At 39.8% G+C, this 21,046-nt stretch overlaps 1 protein-coding gene across 3 annotated transcripts in view; it reads right to left on the bottom strand.

Moving 5' to 3' along the window:
• Positions 1-21,046, bottom strand: part of iqsec1b (IQ motif and Sec7 domain ArfGEF 1b) — a 222,139-nt gene that overhangs the window by 85,452 nt on the left and 115,641 nt on the right. For 2 of the 3 annotated variants that reach the window (XM_023278167.2, XM_023278171.3), the window contains exon 3: positions 13,122-13,175. The exons of the other annotated variant lie outside the window; for it this stretch is intronic. In XM_023278167.2, coding sequence (XP_023133935.2) covers positions 13,122-13,175 — 54 coding nt within the window. The remainder of the gene's footprint in view (positions 1-13,121; positions 13,176-21,046) is intronic. 3 annotated transcript variants of the gene reach the window in all.

The raw sequence follows: 21,046 nt of genomic DNA, 5'->3' as shown, positions 1-21,046 counted from the left end.
AAGGCAGCAAGTGCCTATTTAGTCAAAACTAAATGAGGTTATAGCGCCTATTTGACTTCATGACATCATTTTTTTTTTGACACACTTTTTGACTTTGCAGTAACCACAAAAAAGAAATTTTTGGGGGGGGTCACACCATGAAAAATCAATCAGTGCCTCCCACCTGAACCACTTAAAGTCAGTGGATTTTTAAATGCCTGCTATCTTTTGTATTGTTATTGAATTTATGCAACTTTACCGTCGTATAATGAACATTTTGTGAGTTACAGGTCCTTAAAGTACATAGGGGCGGGCTGAAATTACTTACTTTATGTAGTTTATGACTGTGAAAAGGAGAAACAACACAGATATTTGCATGTTTTCTGCAAAAAATTAGAGCAGTGGAGCATTCAGTGCTTGCTTGAGAGTCTTTTAATTTCTCCTCTTATAGTGTTCAGTCAGTTTGTTCTGTGAAAATGTGTAATCTTGGTATCCAACACTTGTCTTTTCTATGAGGCAGGAAGATGATTGTGTTATATCATGATTTTAATTCTCTCATCATATGGAAATTTTGCGGAGTTTCAAAACAGAACTATATCAGAAAATAGCCTTGACACAGAAGGAATCATGGCTAGAAGATTAACTTGGTATTAAATGTAGATAAAAATGAGACCTTTTATCTGCTGTAACTTGGTTTGGTAAACCGTCTATCACATATGAACCCTGAAAGTGTAATAGAAATGCTCTTTTTAAAGTTTTCTCTGGTGAATTATCAATGGATAACACATCAAAGGTACCAATGCTTGATTCTATTATTCTTTACACTTAAACCATTAAACCAGTGCAGTTATGCTATTTAAACTATAATATATCTCATGACATTGATGCTCAAAGTTGGTTATAGAAAAAAAAAATCATACTGAACAAAAATGTGATTTTTGGGGGGGATTTAGATTATGACACTTGGAATGAATGTGAAATTTATTTGGCTACAACTCAGATGTGTGCTTCATTTTGAAATTACACGCATCCATCAGCTTAAATATGAATGGCATCCAACCTTAGAGAGAAGTGAGAGAAAATTAACTTACACAAGAGAAAAGTAGTTTGTCACATTTTTAATATGATGACTTTCCGTAAAGGTGAATGTCTCTGAAAAAATTTGAAAAACGGCATCATCCAGCCAGCATGCTAATGAAATTACTTTGTCCTCAGGCATTTGCTCTATATTTCTATCAGTTTTTGCCTAAATTAAATGATCAGACTATTAACGGTTGCTTCTGTCACATGCATTTTGTAATGTTATAATATTTAAAAGTGGAACAGTTTTATGTTTATGAAATTTTACTGTTACTTTTCAAACTATAAAAATCTGTAAACTATAGATACTTTGTGGAAAACAGAAAAAAAACCCAGCTCTGCTTTAGTAATGAGGGGACTTTTTTAATCAGGAACTGGACCTGATTCAACACATCATTTATTTAAGTCCTGATAACACTGTTAAGGCCTGAGGCAGCATTGAAGAGCATCTGCAGCTTTCTTCCAGACACTGCTTATCTCCAACGAATGCTACAGCTTCCCGTCCTCTGGACTGAAGATTAATCAGCTCTCAGGAGCGAAGCCTTAGAGCTGTGCTCCCTCTAGTGGATTCCTGCCCTACAGACTAACATTGGTTGTAAACACACCAGCAGGACTGTGGTCACACTGTCAGTGTGTTTCACCTCATATGAGCTCAGTGAGATGTCGCTAAATATCAGCGACAGACTGTTCAGTGATTTTATACAAGAATGATCTTTGAATTAATGGTGACATTACAGCATAATAAGGCTGCAAATGATGGAGAGCTATTACCAATATATTGTTATTGGAACATATTTTAGCAGGTGTAAAATGTGACTCTTGTTTCATGATTATAATAATACAAACTTTATATATTTTTACAATTTCATTTAGCAGATGCTTCTATCCAAAGCAACGTACTCAGAGAGTAGAAACAAGATAAGAAAGGATCTAGTCAGGAGAAAACAATCAGGATAAGTGCCGTAAAACTAGTTTGTGTCTAAAACAAGTGTGATAATAGGACTGTGGTGTTTGCAGGCAGCATTTAGTTTAATTTGTGGTTTAATCATTTAATATTAATTTACCTTACGTAGAATTTATCTGTTTGATTTACTGCAACTGTTGTCTTTGATAATAAAGTTCATTGTCCAACGATAAATTATCCTCAGACATTTTTATGAATTTTATGAATGAAGCTAACTTTGGACTCTTCCGATTTGTTGTAGGGAATCAGGAAAATGAGAAGTAGCACAAACCAGCACGTATCTGGGCAAAAAAACAAGCTCCTTACAGCTTTACAATGAAACTAATTTTAATGTGAATAACTTCAAAAGTTTATTTTACTGTGAGGAAGCAGAAATTAGCCTCCTGGAATGACCACTTTGCTAACTCCATTAGGGATCTCCATCAGGGGCAACTTGCCGGCTGACCTAATTATCGGCATATTCATTCGCCCGTGCTGGTTTGTTTAAATGTGAGAGGCTAACTTTCAGGAAACTCAACAGATAATTGCAACGGCAGATTTCCCCACAGAGCGTTATGAGGATGGAGTTAAATCAAATGGAAGATGAGACATAGAGGACGGAGGCAGAGACAGAAAGACAACAGGGCATTCTGGGAGACGATGGTGTTGTTCATGCAGTCACAGGAAAACTTTAGTTGCAAAATAAAATCTCCAAAGAGGTTTACCCCAGCTGTGGAACTGCACCAAATGAATCTGCAGCTTTGACAAACATTGTCAGACTACGATGATGCTTTTCCCCCAACATCAACTGGGAATGACTAAACTGAATGCTCAGGTCTTCTAATCACTGGTGCAAAAATATATTTATAGTATTTTCTTCAAGGTAGAGGTTAATTTGAACTACATTATACCATGATAATTTATGACACTATATTGTATTATAATATATAAGGTCATTATAAGTCTTTGTCTTTACAGTCAATAAGGTACAACAATATAGCTTCCATTGGAGTAAAAAAGTACTTCTCTCTCTGTGTATAAATGGTGACATATTCAAGTAAAGTACCTCTTAACTATACCTAAACATGTAACTTTAACTGAGTAAATCTACCTCTCTCTACACAGCTTGTGTATTCCCAGGCTGTAGATCAGATTATTCCAAAATTAGATGTTATGTCAGGTGAAGTTTCATTTCAGTAGCTAAAGAAATCATCCCCTCCTAACAGAGTTACAGTAACCTTCTGGCCTGCTGCCCTGTTTTTATCGCCTCAGGCAGGAAGAAGTGGAGCCTCAGTGGTCTGGTCTCGCTTTTGAAGTACTTTAGAGTGGCAAGTGCGTGAGTGATGCCACAAACAAGATGAAAGGTGCAGCAAAATGTCAGCCGAGTCACACTGTTCAGGCTCTCATCACTTAACTGTTACTCTACACCCTGTACAGTTATTAAAGTGGGAGATGGATGATGGAAAGAAAACGTTAATCAGGTCAGGTGAGTTGAAGTAAGACCCCTGTGGAGAGGGAGCATAGTTTTGCAACATGGATTCCTTTGAAATAGGATAAATCATACAAGACAAAGAGGTTAAAAAGTCAAAGAGGGGGCTGTTTATCTCTAATGTGCTGCTGTTTAATCAGTCGTCAGACATATAGTGTTTCTCTCACTTTGCAAAATTACAATGACGTCAAAGTGTTTGGCCCCAAATTTGAATCAGAGGTCACATGCAGTTGTTTTAACCCTCTTAATAGTGGATCCTCAGACCTCAACAGGTTATTCTCAACATCTGAGTCAGTATTCTCAAGGTTAAACTTTAAAACACCAGCAAAGATTGAACAAACCCCTTAAGACATCAAAACTGAAATGATACCTATGAAATTATGCATAAGCAAAACATTTGATAGCAGTGGGAGTAGAGTACTGGAATATTTTTTTCAGGCAACAGGTGAGTCTCATCTACAGTCACCACAACAAAAACATATTCAGTTAATACAGCAATCTATATTAAGGAAAAATCTGCAGATTTAAGTAATAAAAAAGTGGCAGTCTATCATTACTTCAGAGCTTTAAAAGCTTCTTCAAGAATGCTGTGATGATGCTCTATGCAATCTAAAGTTTAAAACCATTTCTTTGTTCATGACATAAATCTATATGTGTTATATTATAGTTATGTCTTTAGTTTTGTTTTGTAGGACATTGCAAATGAGTATCATTCAAATATTTAACTGGTACTGTATATACGAATGCACAGTATATAACAGAGGCGAGTAAAACCTGTGTAAAATCATTTGAAAGGCCAACATTTTATAATACTATCGCCTCTCGATAATTGCATTATTTTTAAGATCAGCTGGAGAATATTTCCTCTCATGTACAATCAGAAATGAATACTTCAGAGAGACTACATTGAAAGTACAAAGTAGAAACTCAATGCGACAAAAGCGAATCCACCTGTCTTCAGTGACACCCAAGTTAGAAAATCTGATACAAAATTGAGTCCAGTTGTGATTTTCCAGTAGCCTAACTGAATGAAATTGGTTATAAAATGGTGCAAAATCACAGAAAAGTCTCTAAGAACGAGGAAACTCTGACTTGGCCAAGTACGTCACCTGACTTGAAGCCAATAAAATCCCTTTGAGGTATTTTAAAGCAAAGATCAACACAACCTCTACAGCATAAGCAACTGAAGAAAAAGTGTCTCCTCAGGATGACAGGACATCTGTTTAGGTATCTATGCCACACTGGCACTTTCCATGCTGAGAAAATTAAGTCTGCCATCAAACTTAGAGGTAAACATGTAAAATATCGATAAAAGAAAAGCTTTTTAATATAAATAATGATACTGGTAATGGTACTGATTTTTGATGCACTGAGTTCCTACTGTGGGGCCTGTATGTTTAATATCCTAAGAGCAAAGACTGAATATTTTTTTCTGCAGCTCAACTCAATAAAATTCACTTAACATCATTTCCTTTGAAACTCAATAGGATAAAATAAATATGAACAAAGTCAACTGGAGCATGTCCTTCCTAATACAAAGAGTTGATCACTCAGACTGCAATCAGAGCTACTTTCTGGCCAAACCAACAGAAAAGTCGTCTCCACGATGGGAAAGAGACTTTGCATTTGTTTTGTAAATGTACTATGCAGCTGAGGTTTGCCGTCCTTGAACAGCCACTGTACTTCAGCAAAACCAGCAAATAATATTATGAATTAGTGTTGTAAGGTGAACCTTCCTACTCTCACACTGCATAGATTATCTTGCATTTCTGTTATAAGCACAGTGTTTTCTTTGCAGAGACAGCGTTTGGATTATTTCCACAGAAAACTGGCCCACAGCAAAGGTATACACTTTCCTGCATTCCTCAGTATATATGCAAGGATTTGATAGTAGCCAAGTTCCTGAGCCAAAAAATTTGAGTATACAAGTTTGATTTTCATTTTTTACGCTGACAAAACCAATTTATTTCTGCCAGATTTTTGACATTGATAAGGAATCAGTTCTAAACACCGTATTTGCAGGCAGTCACATATCATGCACTGTGAACACTGGTGTCAACTCCTCTCACATCTTTTCTGTTATTTTATTTATACTTGAATGCTTGTACTATTTTTGAAATCAGGACCTGTAATGTTGTATAGATATGCCCCAAGTTTACTGTCACTACAGCATGTGACAGCAATGCAGAGCAGAGTTTAAACCCACGTAGCGACTATTTTTGTTGCTTCAGTGAGCAGCCGACATGGAAGACCCAAATGTCAGGCTTTCCTCCACTGGCACCCGAGAGCAGCATCACAATCGGCGATAATCTTCAGATGGTGCAAACCGAGGATAAAGATTACTTGCAAAATCTAATCAAGCAGAGGCCTATCTCTCTGCCCAATTTCAGCCAAATCTGTGTGTAGCATTCAGAGATAAAGAAACATACACACAGGCCAAGAGGAGAACGGTTTCCAATGAAACCACCACAGAGGAAAATATGGCAGCTTTGAGCTATGGCCACAATTAGTATTATCAATGTGATCAATTGTTTAGTCTGTAAAATGTTTTTTTGCATGCATGGCACACATCCTCCACTCAAATTCATTCCAACTTTTGTGCAAAGTGAGTCTAACAGGGTTTTATTCTTTCAAAAATACAATCATCATACTGTACATGACTTAACTGACCGCATGTTTTGAAAGGTGGATTGATTTTTTCATTAAAGAAGCGATTGTAGGAACATTGTACATTGATGCTGTAAAAGACCATTTTTCAGTTAACTACAAAAACTATGGCTTGATCTTCGTGTAGACGAAGTCCTAACTTCTTGATTAATAGATGACTGCTAGCTGCTTGCCAAGTAGCAATTATTTGGCACAATTATATGTTCTGTGATCCTTTGTGGATAGTTTATGAGTGCCAGCCAGCATTTTATGCGTTTATTTGAAAATGAGCTGTAGAGAGGGAACAGAAAATGAGATGTTTGACTATGACAGCGCCAGGGAGACCACTGTTTGTTTCCTGTTGATAGTCAGCACAGTTTCTTTAGCCGTACATGTTGAATCTTGTTTTGTTCTCAGAACAGTTGAGGTTGTCCAGACCTCGTCATTTGATACGATCATTTCTGCAGATCTTTTAAGATTTACTTTTATATTTCATATTATGAAAATGTTTTTGGAGATATCTTTTTATAATTATGTGGCAGTGATAGTCTGGAATCTGGTAATATCACAGCCTCGATGGTGGGATACTGCATTACTTGGAAAGTGGGAAAACATATGCTAAAGTGTTCACATACAGTAGGCTAATGCAGAGGTTTCAAACCAGACAAATGTACAGATATGTTAATATTTATGTAATATTTGCATTGCACAGATATTAACATATGTAGATATTAACATATCGTTGTAATAGCGAGTTCATGAGCAAGTCAAACGAGTAACTGGTGCAGGTCTGTGTGCCGGTTGAAATGATGATTAAATCTGATGTAAATTCAAAATTACCGGTTCTTACTGACACTTCTTTGCACAGACAAGCAACTAGCGATGTTAAAAAGGTCAATTTTTGCAGTTTCATTTGATATGTGCTACACCTCACTGCATTCAATGCTTAATAAGATGTTTAGCTGAGACGAAGGGAGGTGAATTTGGAAGTTGGTGTAGCTCTCAGGGAAATATTTACCTCGGCATCATGAAAGGGTTAAGTTCAACATGGTTTCCATTTCATTACTGGTTATAGTCATAAGTCATACCAGTGGTTTGTCATTCCCACACAGTCCAGTCTGTGTTTCAGTCAGTGATAATTCTGTAAGGAGTACTATGCATTCACTTGAAAACAATATTAATGTCCCGAGCCCAATGAATCCCAATCTATGTCGCATGCAAGTAATTTTGTGTCTCTGATGCATTAGTTGACATTATATCTAATTGTACTTTGTGTCACTAATAGTGAGGCAGAAAAAGGCCATCAGCCTAATAATAATGCTGGTATGAAGAGTTGACCCTCCCTGTATGTCTGTATAAAACATATTATGGTGTAATAAAAATCCCCATTAGCACATTATATGATGTTTTTAGCACATTTTCAGAATCCACTTTTACTAATAAACCTCTCTTATTCATCCCAGCAAAGTTCATCAGATGTTGCTGTCTAGACGGCGTCTCCAAATTGACTTAACCGACCAACAGTCACTATAATCAGAGATACTGAACAATAAATCATCACATTTGACAGGCAGACGCCGAAACTAATCAGTATGTTGAGTTTCAGTGTCATTTCAGCTCCATATATAATTAAAAATCTGCGTTTTTCCAATAAAGAGTTGAATGACGATGCTTCATGACGATAACTGTCACGTGAACATTCAGCCTAGTCTGCATATGACAGTGAACTGCAATTAACGGCATATTCCCATCACTTTATCCCCCTCCAAAGCCCACAAAGACCCAGACTGTTGTGTTAATTGCACACATATTGTGCAGGTATACGGTAGCTCGTGTATTTAGCGTGGAAGAGCTAGCAGCCTAAATTTGCCACCATGCAGATTTATGGGAAAGTGAGGCTGCTTTGATCTCTGATCCTCTCAGCTGTGCTCTGCAGTGCTGCCATGAAAGAGACTTTACAATTAGATCAATTCAACACAAACAGTGGTGGCAGGAAAGCGAATAAAAAGCCGGATCTATTTATGGCTCCTCTGTGCACGATGACAACGCTTATATGAGGTTACTCTTAATTAGCTGGAGTGTCTCTAGTTTTATGTACCATCTGACAATTTCCAGTTGTAATTACTACTGCCTTCTAAAAACAGCCGTGCCCCATGTGCTGCAGAGCTCCTATATCACCACTGCCAACAACAACCGCAATGCCACTGCATATTAAATACACATAGATCTCCCTCCACAACACACTGGAGCTAAAACACTGGGGCTAATTTGAGCTCCTTTTAGGTCCTCCAAGACTCTTTGCCTTTGTTTATATAGCATTAAAACAACAGTGAGGATGGGACCTGGAGAGCAGCAGCGTTTAAGATCACATTATCATTTAGCTCATGATTTAGTCATTTTCCCCGACAGTTTAAAGCAATGCACAAAGGCTGTCTGACACTGCCACAGTCATCTTTCATGATGTAAAGGTGCACACTGAGTCCGGCATTAAAGTTTAACCAGAAGGACTCCCTAAATATTTCAGTGGCCCATTCATTATAGACATGTGGGCAGACATCACTGGGTCGATTTACCTTTGTGATAATGGGGAACAATGTTGATACTCAAAGGTCCTGCAGTATACTCGGTGGAAAAAGGCTGACAAAGAATTTTCTAATAATGTCCTGTCAATCAATCTAGAACCCAGCGGTGCGGCTCTGGCTGCTTTATTTGATATTGCTGTCATGAAGAGTGATATATGTGGCCTTACTGAGCTACTGTACATGCACACACAGTAAAGACAGACAGTAAGATAAATGAGAGCGTCTCTATCAACCACCTTCCCACCATTCACTGTCTGACAGCGCAGTTTCTCAATAATTAACAGCCATTTCAATCTAATTGTTACGCTCTTCTCTGAAGGGTCTCTGCACACTAATTACTTCATTGCTTTGTTTGGAAACTTGTTGCCATACTGATTGGTTCTGATGCCGTCCAAAGATAAAATCAGTCTTGATAACCATGAATGAGCACCACAAACCACTGCACTACCTATGCACCACATCCTTCCAAAATAGACACCATAATTCTAGTGTATTTATTCGTATTTATTCAAAAACACCACTTAAAGCTGCACTAATTGATACTTTTCTATTGGCAACAGATCAAAAAACATGTAATGTGTAAAGGGTCGCTCAAATTGGCCAAAAGAACAGGTTGTTATCACAAGAGATATTTTGGCTTTTCATAGCATAATTGCCAACATTGAAATAACAGCATTTTATTTTGGTGAACCAATTCCAGGTTTCCAGTGTGGTACAAGCTGGCTTACTGTCATGGCTGAACAGTGCACTTGATGAAAGTGAACCTTTATTCCATCACCCACCTGTTCAGCTCTATGCACAGATATTGAGCCATTTAGCTCTTTAGTTTTGTTGTCTTTGCTCCTGACAAACAAAGTTAGCTGCAAGTTCATGAAGAAAACTGAAAAGCCTGATATTTTTCACAGGACTAGGTGGAGAACAAAACAGAGCCAAAAGATTATTGTATGGGAGAATAAACAGGACACTAAATAGGCCACTGCTAGCACAATCATATCAATTTCCCCCATGTGGGTGAAATACATTATTATAGCTTTTTAGGTCGTGATTAAAAAACTCAGACCTTTATCTCCACTGCTTTTCCAAAGGAAAATGTACTCCAATTTTTGATTGGGATCTTTCTGCATGGAGTTTGCATGTTCTCCCTGTGCATGTGTGGGTTTTCTCCGGGTACTCCGGCTTCCTCCCACAGTCCAAAAACATGCTGAGGTTAACTGGTAACTCTAAATTGTCGGTAGGTGTGAATGTGAGTGTGATTGTTGTCTCTATATGTAGCCCTGTGATAGACTGGTGACCTGTCCAGGTGTCCACTGCCTTCGCCCTAAGTCAGCTGGGATAGACTCCAGCCCCCTGTGACCCTAATGAGGATTAAACGGTGTATAGATAATGGATGGTTGGATCATAAGGCAAGTTCAGAAAATATTCATCTTTCCTTCTGGTGTTTAGTGTTTCCTTTTGAAAACTTAAAAATCCCTAAAGGCTCTAGACAAAAAGTTTCCATCAATCCAAACAAAATATGATTTTTCTTCGCTTTCAGGAAATGTTTTTGTTCTATGTACTAGAATCCAGTTTGCTTGACCAGGTTTACTACAGACCACAGCCAGTTTGTGGACATGGCTCAGGCTTGTCAGGAGAGAAGAGAATCCCCCAATCTGATTTTCACACTTCCTTATGCCACTACAGATTGGATTAGTTCTGCATTGCTCTGCCCAGCAGATGCAAAGTGAATGAGAAGCTGATTACAGCCATTCGAAGTTGCCATAATTCTCTCTAGCTTTTATTTGAAAAACTTAGCAAACAAGACTCTTGAAGGCTTGATGAATTTCTGACGTCTGTGATGAATTGACAAGTCTGGTTTTAACTAATGGTGTCTTATTAGTAGTTGCTCCTAGTTATCTCAGCAACAAATACTTTTATGTTCTTGAAAGGCAGCCACAAATGCATCTTGATCACTGTTAATGCTCATCACATGCCATTTAGATTGAGGTGTTGACAATATGAAGACTGAAGCTTAACCATGCAAAGTGAGGAAGGTAAAAATGAGGGTCAACAAACAGCAAGATACAGAATCCAGGGTTTGTCCAAAGCTGCAGCTGAGTTAGTTTGAAAAATGCAGCATCTCAGAGATAATCTGGGCAATGGAGGACCAAAAACTCTCGTGGATGAGCAGGAAATTAGAAAGACATCTTCATGACTGCACAGAAAATCAAGAATGCAGGATGTAGGTGGACAAGACTTCATGAGCAGATCCTCGGAGGATTCACAGGTAGATCCACAAGAGGCAAACCACAGACACAAAAAGTCTGCAGAAAGGGATAGAGTTGTGGAACAAAGTTCTGTGGACTGGAAAACAAAATCAAACTGTATCGAGACAAAGGAACGAAGAAATTACAACTGCATATGTCAAAAATGGTGGTGCTTCTGTTATGGCTTATGCACGTTTGGTTACCAAGGCAGCAGGATGAATGCTCAGGTTTACAGCAGGATTCTGTAGTCACGTTCAGACAAACGTACTAACACTTAGCGGACCATATTTCATCAGTATTAATGATCAAAGCAACAAAACTGAGGTGCTGAGGACCAGACTGAAGGAAGAGAGAGAAGCGCTAAAGGAATCTGTAGTGAAGGTCTGAGAGAGCATCACCAGGAATATACAAAAGTTCTGATGATCTCTGTGAATCCAAAACTTCAGGCACCAACAGAATGCAAAGTGAATACATATGATGATTTTGTTTGACTTCATCTATATTTACTTTTGAACCCCTAAAAACTGGGCAGAACGTGTGTGAAGGGCTTCATCTTCCACATATTTCTTAGAATACTGATGCAAACCTGCACAACTAAAGCTGAGATTTGGCACTTTCATGTAGTATTCGTGATTTCATTTGAAGTGCTTAATACTCAAAGTGTGGACTTCAGTTTGCAGCTAGTTTGAGGCTGCAGAATATTATGCAGATGCAACTTAAATTACAACAGAGTGGATCAGCATTAGAGTGACTGGAAAGTCACAGCTGCAGGGTTTACCTATTCTCTCCAAGACTGCTTCAAACCCAACAGGAAAGTACTAGTCATTAAGAGACGGGCTGGCTGGCCACCCACGTGAAGGATATGTTTAGTTGTGGAACTTTAGGAAATCCAGCTTTGCGGCACAAACCCACCAGCGACCTTGAGCTCGGTCGGGTCACATGATTACCGTTGATCCCCCCCCCCTTGGCTCTGAACAAGCTGGTTGTGCCTTGACCGAGGGAAAGAGGGGAGGCTACATTGTGGTAATGTGATGAAAACTCTGCTCAGTGCAGGCAAGCCCTGGGTGGAACAGATGGAGGCTCCTTCCTTCTTATGCAATCCAGCACTAGTGAGGCAGACAATCTGACTTTTATGTGACTCCCCGGATGTCAGAAAAAATAAAGAGCCTAATGAACATCCTGGGACTAAGAGATGAGCTTTGTAGGAGGACGGCAGTGGGATTAACAAGAGGTCAATGCTGCCTCGTCCGTCCCGCTGCAGCCCGGTACTGCTGAGACTGATAATGAGTGAACGCTGCATTGTAGTCAGTCATTTTAACTGATGTGCATCATGTATGGAACCACATTAGAAATTCTCCAGTATAATAGAGTCTTTCCTGAATGCATAAATAAATGCACTTTTTTTTCTTTTAAAACAAATTCCTCATTAATATTAATCACCTTAACAAATATCAACACAGCCAGTGCAGCAGTGGCCATTAATTAATTCTTTCTGTGTGCAAAATCATCTAGAAATGCATAGATCTTGGCCTTATTCTTTTCTACCAATGCATTCTCTGTGGAAGTTGACTGTGTGTGTGTTGAGGTGTAAAGCTGGCTTTGTGTATGTGATCAGTTGCCCTTTAATAGGCTCCAAATTGACCAAAACGGTGAAATGAAACAGGCTGAGAAAAGCATGCACTTGAGAAAGGCTTTGAATAGTAATAACACTCTTGGAAGAGTGAAGAGAAAAAAAAAAGCCAGCCTTCCTCAGACCCCTCTCTAAAAATAGCTCTGCTGGCGTGACGTCAAAAGACCTACAAAAATACAGTCCACTTTTACGTCTGTCGGTGCAGCAAAAAAAGTCCGGGTGAAGTCTGTTTCAAACTACAGTAGCATTTGAGTTTGCTTGCAAACATACATTCACACAAAAACAGACAAAACAGTACACACAAAAAAGTGTACTGTCTGCTTTCCGAATCCCTTAAGACATAAGAAATGAATCTAAATAGATATTAGATTCCCTAGATTCCAGAAAAAGAGGCATGCATTACATATCAAATGAACATTTCCTACTCTTAAAGAAAGTTTTAGCACTCTAGTTCTAACTTTTAACATTTCAGACTACACTACATTGCCCCCAAAATCCCCCAGCATGCAACATTTACACGAGTACTCACGAGTGATGGTGGCGTCTGTGAATCATGGCAGAGCCGGAGACCTCTGAGTCTGGTCTGGGGGAGCAGGAGAGCAGAAAGCTTAGGCACAAACCGACTAGCATGCAGTTAAATCTTCCACCTACCCCAACACACACATGTACACACTCACACACACCCAGTGCTGCTCATTCCAGCTTGTGCACAGTGGGGATGATGGCTCACGTACAGCAGCCTCATGATGTAACCGGCGCTGCACATCTCATTAGCAGCACAAACTCTCTATTGCATTTAACCTACTTAATGTATATTCATGTACACAGACTAGCACTGCATATCCATTAAGTCTACTTAATCCTAACTGTATAGTCAATATCTATTAGTGCTTTTAGGTGCAACTGTTTTGCATGGCACTCGGGAATGAAGCCCCCTTCTGTAGACTAATTCTTGTTTATTAGGCTGTGAATATTTAATCTGAAAACAAACATGCGTATGCTTCCAAATGGCTCTTACTGCATGACTCTACAATCATAACAGAGACAATGCAATCGTGTTGGCATATATTCTATTATATTCTGCAGCTGCAATCATGCCAAACAACATCTGAAGTGTCTTCATGTGTCACACCTGCACCATCTACTGTGAACACTGAGGGTGTTGACCAAGTGAGGATTATCTCACTGTGGAGGGACCTACGTAACGTACTATGCAATGGTTCACTGTACTACAGCGCTGAGGAGGGGAGAGGTGATTGGTCTGTTGGTCTCTATGGAAACCAGTGGCTGCGTTGAGGGCAGGTCCACAGAGGGGAAGGCGTCAGGGAATCAAATCCTCTCTGCGCTTCTCATCCAGAGCTGATGAGTCCTCCACAGTGAAACCACTGGGCCAGTACAGACCTTAATCACATTTAATATGGCTGGATGTGTGTCATTATGGAAAAGACATCCATAGAGGATCTATGCAAATAAGCTATATATTCACATATACATAGACACACAGGAGTGAAAATAACATCCATCTATCCATCCATCCATCCATCCCCCTCTCATACATTTAAAATCATGGTTTCTTTAAATAAACATTGTAATTGCAATTATTTTTAGTTGATTTTCCAATTTTTTTTAATTGCACTTACACATTTAAAGAAACAGAGCGTTGCTTTGATCTCCACGTTGTGCTACTATTGCTACCAATGTACAAATCTGCATGAGAGACTTAAAATAAGTTTCTTCCTCACTTGATTTTAAAGGGTCTCTTAGAGGCAAAACATGAATAAAATTCTATCCAAAACACATCAAAGGAGCTAACTGGGTGGCAGTATACAGAGAAGCTGCTAGTCTCCACTCAGTCACTGCAGTGCAGTAGCTCAGACAGATGTGACCAGAAATTACCCTAATGTTCTAATTCACATGGGTGGTTTTCAACGAGAGGAGCATTTTTAACATCAATATCACAAAAGATAACTCTTTATTAATGTGAAATGTTACAGCAACAAAGGCAATGCAAACATTTAAAGAATGAAGACCAAAATATAGATAAGTACTAGTTTTAAAAAGTAACATTATTGCACATATCAGTGGTATTGCACAGATTTTTTCTTTGATAAACAGAAAATCCTGATAGTGCACTATTATTGCACAGGTTGCATATAACTAGAAAGACTAAGTGAATAGCAGATATTCTTGTGTATGTTGTAAAACAGAGATTGCACAGGGGTTTTAAAGAGCAAAATGTTCATAATTCACATGGTATTGTACCACATTTGATCATGTGTATTTAATTATAGGAAGCCAAAACCATATTCATGATAAATATTGCATTAACTATGCCCAACAACTGATGTTACACTTCTATTTCTCCTCAAAATGGTAGGAAAGAAAAGGGATTCTGTTGGCCAATCTTCCACATCCCTTTAATGCTCTTTGTATCCCTGAATAGGTCATGACCCTAAGCTGTGAACCACTTATATAGGTGGTTAAAACTTGCACGAAATCCTTACAGGTGCTGCACACGAGTCACTAATGTAGTGACAAGGACTTAATCCCTCATCTACTTCCCACTCCTGAACACTGTCAGTGGTGAAAACGCAGGTGAGCCACAAGTACTTCTACTGGGGGCTGAACCCTTGCTTTATCCATGTGGCACTAGGGCTGGGCGATATCTCCGATTTTTTCACAAAAAATCCCGATTCACGATTTATCCAATTTTTTTTTTTTTTACCCCCTACCTAATCTCTGCACGCCGGAGTCCAGTCTACTTTATGCAAATGAGCTGCAGCCCTCTCCAGGTAAACACACTGGATCACAGCTGGAAATGCGCTGCATGTGGCATGCTGGTCCGGTTGTGGTGCGTTTCCCGCTGCGATCCGGTGTGTTTACCTGGAGAAGGCTGCAGCTCATTTGCATAAAGTAGACTGACTTCTACTTTATGCAAATTGGATGCTGCGTGCGGAGATTCCACGCATCGTGAAACTGTCCTCAAACTTCTAAACTAGGCGTCGGTGACCTAAAACGAGGACAGATTCAGCTGCTGCACAGATTATTCCTCGCTTCAAATGCTTTCAGAAATACTTTCCGCTGACATGTTTTTTGAAATAAAAGGGAAAATTTGCGGCTGAGCCGCTGTGTTTATCCAACTTGTCTGCAGGACTGTCCAGCTGAAAGCTCGGTCATGTGACCACGTAGCGGCCTGCTGTTGCTCAGAGCTGTCATGTGACCATGTTGTGGTTCGCTAGTGACCGCCCGCCATCCGTGCGATTTTCAGAAGCGTTGCGTTGCCGTGCGGGAAAATAGCATCTAGTGGACACGCGCCTTTAGATCTGCACCGCTCGCCGCCATGTTGTTTGTGTATCAAGCGCAGGGGGGCGCTCACTCTGAACTACGGGAGCCCAGCGGGAAGGTGTTGGTGGCGGATGTTGATCAGAAAATCGATTTTCATAAAAACAAATCGACATTAAGTACAAACTCGAATTAATCGATAAAATCGATTTATCGCCCAGCCCTATGTGGCACCTATCGATTCTTAATTTCCTGTTTTCATTACTGACTTGAAGTAAAACACTCAGCAAGAGACAGTTGTTTCGCTGAACAGAAGCTGTTCAAGTGCTTAATTCCATCAGCAACAGACAAAGTAAGGCAATGTCAGCTTAAACACAGGCCAGGAACCCCATCTGGCACCTTGTCACCACTAAAAAGACGATCAAGGAGAGCAATTCAAATGGTATTAGAGCACGTCAGGAAAAAATGGCTTAAGAATTTTCTTAGTCTGCAGTGCATTGCCCTTTTTCCTCTTTAGTTCAAACATGTTAAGCCAGCAGATGAGCAAACGCTGCTTTTGGCAGGGATGCGCTGACAGCTTTTCAGCTATACCTTCCATCTAACTGCAGCACAAGAGTGAAGTTGTGCAGCCTTCTGGAAGATGTATGCCCTAATCAGAGAGAGTGAAGAGAGGGTGGAGCTGGTCACAGTGTTGTGTGATGCACAACAAGGCTGGAAGTAAGCAGGAGGGGGGCGGGCAAATTGCTTAACAAAATAAAAAGCCGCTCTATCAGTCGGGAGATAACATGACTGCCGAACATGCTTTGTATGTATCACTCGCTGCTGTACTCGACTGTGCGTTCCTCGCGGGAATACACAATTTGCAGAAATGGCTGAACCGAGCTGACATGACAAGAGGCAAGGTGGAAGGAAGCGTTGAAACATCAATCACCGACAAGGCCTTTACAGCAGTTGTCATGACAATGGCGATGAGTGAAAGCAAAGATCCTCTCCTTCCCCTCTCTGGAGACTTACTGACATTCAGACCCAATCTACTTAGACACAAACTGCAGGGATCACTGCCACGGCTGCAGGTCCAGCAAGTCGCTCGATGAACTATTCAGTATTAGCGACCAATCCAGGTGGGAGATGTTTCCTGTCTGCTCACAACAAGGAAGCAAATGCATCGGTGGGGGTGAGTTTGTCAGTTTGATGAATTGTACTGGATCGGCTGCAGCATGTGCTCATTACATGGCGTACACATGATTTTGCTAAACCCCACCCTCAACAGCATGGCTGAACAATTCCCCTCGAGGGGCATCATCTTGCTTCTACAGTACAAGCACCACATGCATGTTGAGGAACATACAGAGTGGCGCGATGCTGACAGCTACAACTCAGTTCTGATTCATCGTTATGAATTAGTCTCTGGAGGATTGACTGTCCAACCCTGTCTTCTAGAAATTACATCTATATCTGACTAAATTACATCTATGTTTTCAGAGAGAGTTGAGCATTTTGCACACCCATCATCCACCCCAATCACTTCTCAGCAACTACAGTGCAATTCATAAAGGCAGCTCCTCACTGATTTAAAAAACAAACCCTTTGCCCTAAACGTGATCCCAAAAGCAACGTTTAAACAATTTAGTGATACATGAGAGTAATTTCAAAGAGACAGGATTTGACCTGAAGGCAACAGCACTGAGGAGGACATTTGACCCTGTCTGGACACCAGCAGAGACATTCTGGCGAGAGATTTTATGAATCTTTAGAGACATTGGGCCTTGATAAAACCTTAAAGATGGAAACAAACCATGTCCAGCAAACCCAAGGGCATTGTTGAGACCTTTAGCAAATATCTAAGTTGTGAAATTTAGATCTAAAGGAGGATCATCAGATCGCATACCTGTGAAGGCCGGAGATGTCTCTTGGTCCATCTGTCTCTTGTTGAGAGATTTCCCCACCACTTCTAATCCTTGTGCAGAATGGGCCTAATAGTCCATTATGTAACCGGCTTATAGGGAGGAGACGTGTTTATGATGAGTGCTGCTGGACAACGTCTCCTTACATATTGTCAATAAGGTCTGCTTCTGGTAAATTGGTGGAGGAAACAATAATAGGAATGGCTATTATCAATTACAGAGCTGCAAAAAGACAGGACATAAGAGTATAAACTCTTATTTTTCCTGCACTATTGTTAACAGGAGGAATGTCTGACCATGTTTACCTCTAAATACAGTGCTATTAGGTATAGGACACAGACATGTCTTCAGTCTCCTCAGACAGAGAGGAAGTCAGTGAATGATCGGAGTGTATTGTGGAGTGCTACGGCATCAGCTAAAAGGCAGGCATTAGGGCCCAGAAGTGGAGGCCCTTTCTATGAGAGGAAAAAAGCCCAGGGCTCACAACAACAACATCACAAAAGCCACATCACTCCAGTTTCCCGCACTACACTGCTGGTAGTCAGGAAAACACACGGAGCAGGACGAGGAAAAGGCTGTGAAGAGGCAATCCAATCATGAGATTGTTCAGCGCGATACATGATATAGCAGCTCATTGAGCTTGAGTTCTGTGTGACGAAAGCAATTTTGCATATTGTCTCAGTGGTTTGCTAATCACTTCTAGGCAGCAGCACTGAGGACAGGAGTGAATGAGCAGCAGTAATGGACTGTGAGTGTGTGTGTGTGTGTGTGTGTGTGTGTGTGTGTGTGTGTGTGTGTGTGTGTGTGTCTGAGTGCGATTAGAGAGAAAGTTGTTTTAGAGCCACTCCCATCTGTGGTCACTGTCTCCCTCCTCCGGCTGTCTTGACTCACATCTGCAACTGAACCTCAAAAAAAGTCCTCCTGCAAGCTTCAAATGACAAGTAAAGTCCATCATATTACACTGTTTGCTACTATATATGTTGGCTCAAAACACAAAACTTCAATCAATCAGTCAGTCAGTCAGTCAGTCAGTCAGTCAGTCAGTCAGTCAGTCAGTCAGTCAGTCAGTCAGTCAGTCTGTCTGTCTGTCTGTCTGTCTGTCTGTCTGTCTGTCTGTCTGTCTGTCTGTCTATCTATCTATCTATCTATCCAGAAAGTAAAGCAACATTCTAGAGAATAAAACAACATTCTAAGAAACACAACTTCACTTTCTGTTTGACTTATCTGTGTTGCGGTTGCGTTTTTTGAAGTGTGCTTTCAAGAATTTTGTTGTATTTTGCACTTCATCGCCACTGTAGTTTTGCATCTGTTTAAGATATGTTTTCATATGTAATTTAAATAACAAACTGTATTAATCAGTGAATGTTTGAAAGGCATGATATATTTTTTTAAATGCCAAAATAATACCATTCAAAAGCAGAAAGAATAATAAGATTTTCAGCTTCCTGATAGTGAAACTAATGTGTGACGTGTGGTTCTTTTGAGAAAAATAACCCAATTAAGCTTAAAATCGTGGCATTCCATCAAAAACAATTTTGTTACACATGTGATTTAAAATTTTGTCAAAGATAAATGGCTTGCAACAGATTTGCAAAAAGCAAAAAATTCTGCGCTTTTTGGAACAACTAAAAATCCATGAATGACTCAGCTGTGGCCAACAGTGACGAGACAAAAATTCAGTGTATTCAGAATATTTGGTTGAACTGCAGGCTGAGTTTATACAGATCAGAGAGGAAACACTTATGTAGAGAAATGAGAGAGACTGAGAGGACGATGAATGATTAATAAAATGAAGGTATACAGAAGAGCAAAATGTTGGAAGACACATTCAGCATTGTGTCAGCAGAGTAGTGACAAAGACCTAATTTGTAGAGATTGTAAAAAATGTAAATAGCAAAACATTCATTGTATGTAGAGCCACCATTTTTTGTCCAATATTAGTAACACCTGTGGGCTTATGGGCAACAGTATTGTACATGTTGAAAGCTGTTTAACTTTTTGTGGAACTATCATGAAAGTTCAACTTTTGTTTTACTGCACAAAAGGTCTTTCTGAGCTTTCCCTACTTCTAGTCATGGCCATAATGGTCTGCTTAAGGTGCAGGACTTTATACTGTAGCAACAAATAGGCCCACAGTGGAAAAAAAAAATGTGAATCTCAAAACACTACTTGACGTTCAGACAGTTAATCTATTAATGCCGCCAGTAAGCTAAAACATTACCTCAGTTCTCAGATTTGGCAGAACCACTTCAGTTCAACTATGTTTGGTATTAGAGATACAGGGACAAAAGAGGACAGGTCGTATCTTCATTTTAGACCTGTGCAGAGCTCATAAAAGAACATGGTTCAAAGAAAGCCAAACCTTTCAACAACTGACACCACATACAACTTGCACAAAATATCCATATGCTAACAATGGATCAAATGCCTTAATGAAAACTGAATACTGGATACTGCTTGGATATGATCTGCCCAGCACCAAACAGCTAACACACTAAAAGTTCGTGCATATATAGGACAGTAAGTGAAGTGTCAGTTTTTACAGTCAGTGTTAGATGTGGGAGAAATGTGTAGGTTTACAGACCTGTCCAACTTTGACAATAAACTCATCTTTATGGTCAGAGCATCACCTAAACAGCAGTGGTGGACAGTGGTGAGTGGCTACTGACAAACCATGAATCAATGACACTTTGTTGGGAGATTTGTTGGAATAAGTCTAATACATGGTGGCTAAAACTCACAGCTGCTAGGACTTGGTGCCTGGTACCACAGGATAACTTCAGAAGTCTTGTAGAGACGAAGCCAACAGCAAATTAGAAAGGTGGTCGTAAACTTTTGGCTTATCGGAGTGTTTGATATATATGTCAACGCTTTATTTACAGCTTGCTTCTCATGTCCCCAACTGGCCTCCTAAAAAAATCAATTATTGCTGTTTTATAGACTGTATTAAATGGGAATTGGAACTTCCTGGGAACTGTAACTAATAAAGTTATCACCTATTTTTCACCAGTCATAAATTCTAACAGTCCCATACCTGACAGATATTTAGTCCTGGAACCAGTTTACATGACTTTCTGCTAATGAAGTCTCTAAAATTATGCCATGGCTTCTTCTTTGCTGGCATCTGGGGTTGTGCAAGATCACACAGTTGCACATGTTTCATTTAATCCATCAGACAGCCCAGACAGAACCAGTTTTCAACATAACACAGTGTGCATGTCCACAAAAACAAGTGCCAGAGCAAGCAAATGCCCTGTCTCTAGTTCTA

Source organism: Amphiprion ocellaris, chromosome 5, assembly GCF_022539595.1.
Source record: "Amphiprion ocellaris isolate individual 3 ecotype Okinawa chromosome 5, ASM2253959v1, whole genome shotgun sequence".
NCBI classification, from domain to species: Eukaryota; Metazoa; Chordata; class Actinopteri; family Pomacentridae; genus Amphiprion; species Amphiprion ocellaris.
This window is presented reverse-complemented; position numbering and strand designations above follow the sequence as displayed.